This window comes from Gregarina niphandrodes, assembly GCF_000223845.1.
Source record: "Gregarina niphandrodes unplaced genomic scaffold scaffold00868, whole genome shotgun sequence".
In the NCBI taxonomy this organism is placed as follows: domain Eukaryota; phylum Apicomplexa; class Conoidasida; order Eugregarinorida; family Gregarinidae; genus Gregarina; species Gregarina niphandrodes.
Genome location: NW_011646140.1, coordinates 1 through 1,230, shown reverse-complemented (window position 1 = coordinate 1,230; position 1,230 = coordinate 1). Strand labels below are relative to the sequence as shown.

The following is a 1,230-nucleotide window of genomic DNA, read 5'->3' as shown; positions in this document are numbered from 1 at the left end:
AGAGCAATATACGGATGTGACAATTCCTCCACTACATCAGAGATAACGTCGGAGTTAGCCGATCGGCTGAGATAATCAGCCACCTGATTATCCGATCCTTTTCTGTAAATTATTCTTGCCTCAAATTCGTCCAACGTCGAATTCCACCGGGCGATTCGGCCCTTCTCACAGTGCTTCATCCATTGGAGAGATTCATGGTCGGTTCTTATAGTAAGTGATCGTCCAAGCAGCAGTTCACGAAAATGACGGAGCGCCCACACAACTGCAAAAGCTTCCAGTTCCCTTACGGGCCATCTGCTCTCCTGTTTAGTAAAAGCATGCGATGCATACGCTAAAGGTAACAACTCATTCTCCCGCTGAATATATAGACATGCGCCAATCCTCTTTGGCACGCATCCGTATCGAGAACTAATGGTGAGTGGCTATCGAGAGTATGTAATGATGGTAACGTGGCGATAGCCTTTTGTACCCTGACTCCTTTTCCGCAGCGGCGAGATGATATGGTTCTCTTTTCAGCACCTTATAAAGAGGTGCCACCAGTTCTGCGTATCGTGGTATAAATCGGCGGAAACAATTTCCGAAACCGAGGAAGCTATGGAGCTCAGCGCTCGTCTCTGGTATTGGCAATTTGCAAATAGTTTCCGCGTGGTGCGGGTGTATTGTCACATGTCCGCTGCAAATTAAATGCCCCAGAAATTCCAGTTGTGTTTGTGGTTCCACGACTGATTTGTCGTAGTTGATAGTGAATTTTTTCGCTTCTAATTTCTCGCAGAGTTTGGTAATCCTCTCCTTGCACTCCTCATAAGTGGCTCCAATGACGGCAACGTCATCTACATAAGGAATTGCCCACGTTGAGAATTCCTTAATGACTCGGTCAGTGGTGCTCTGAAATATGGCAGGGGCGACCTTCAAACCAAATGGCACTCTGGTGTATTCATACAATCCTCTAACACCGTAAAAGGCTGTGAGTGGTCGACTTTCAGGTGCTAGTGGTATCTGCCAGAAGGATTTAGTCAAATCAATTTTGGCGAAGTATCGTCCTTGAGCGGCCCTTTGTAACGTATCCTGTATGTTGGGCAGTGGGTAACTGTTGCCAACCAGGTGTGCATTAAGAGGGACGTAGTTGCCGCATATACGCATCGGTTTACCCGGCGCAGTAACAATGCGTGGCCTGAGCGCCCATGGTGACATTGACGGCACGATAATCCCCTTTTCGAGCATATCTTCTAT

At 47.3% G+C, this 1,230-nt stretch overlaps 1 protein-coding gene across 1 annotated transcript; it reads right to left on the bottom strand.

The window, feature by feature from the left end:
• Positions 1-408: 408 nt before the first annotated feature.
• Positions 409-1,140, bottom strand: GNI_237100 (putative retroelement protein; the record flags this gene model as incomplete). The annotated part of the gene is made up of 1 exon (XM_011136447.1): positions 409-1,140. One exon carries the CDS (start codon positions 1,138-1,140, stop codon positions 409-411), a length of 732 nt encoding a protein of 243 aa, XP_011134749.1.
• Between the last annotated feature and the right edge of the window lie 90 nt (positions 1,141-1,230).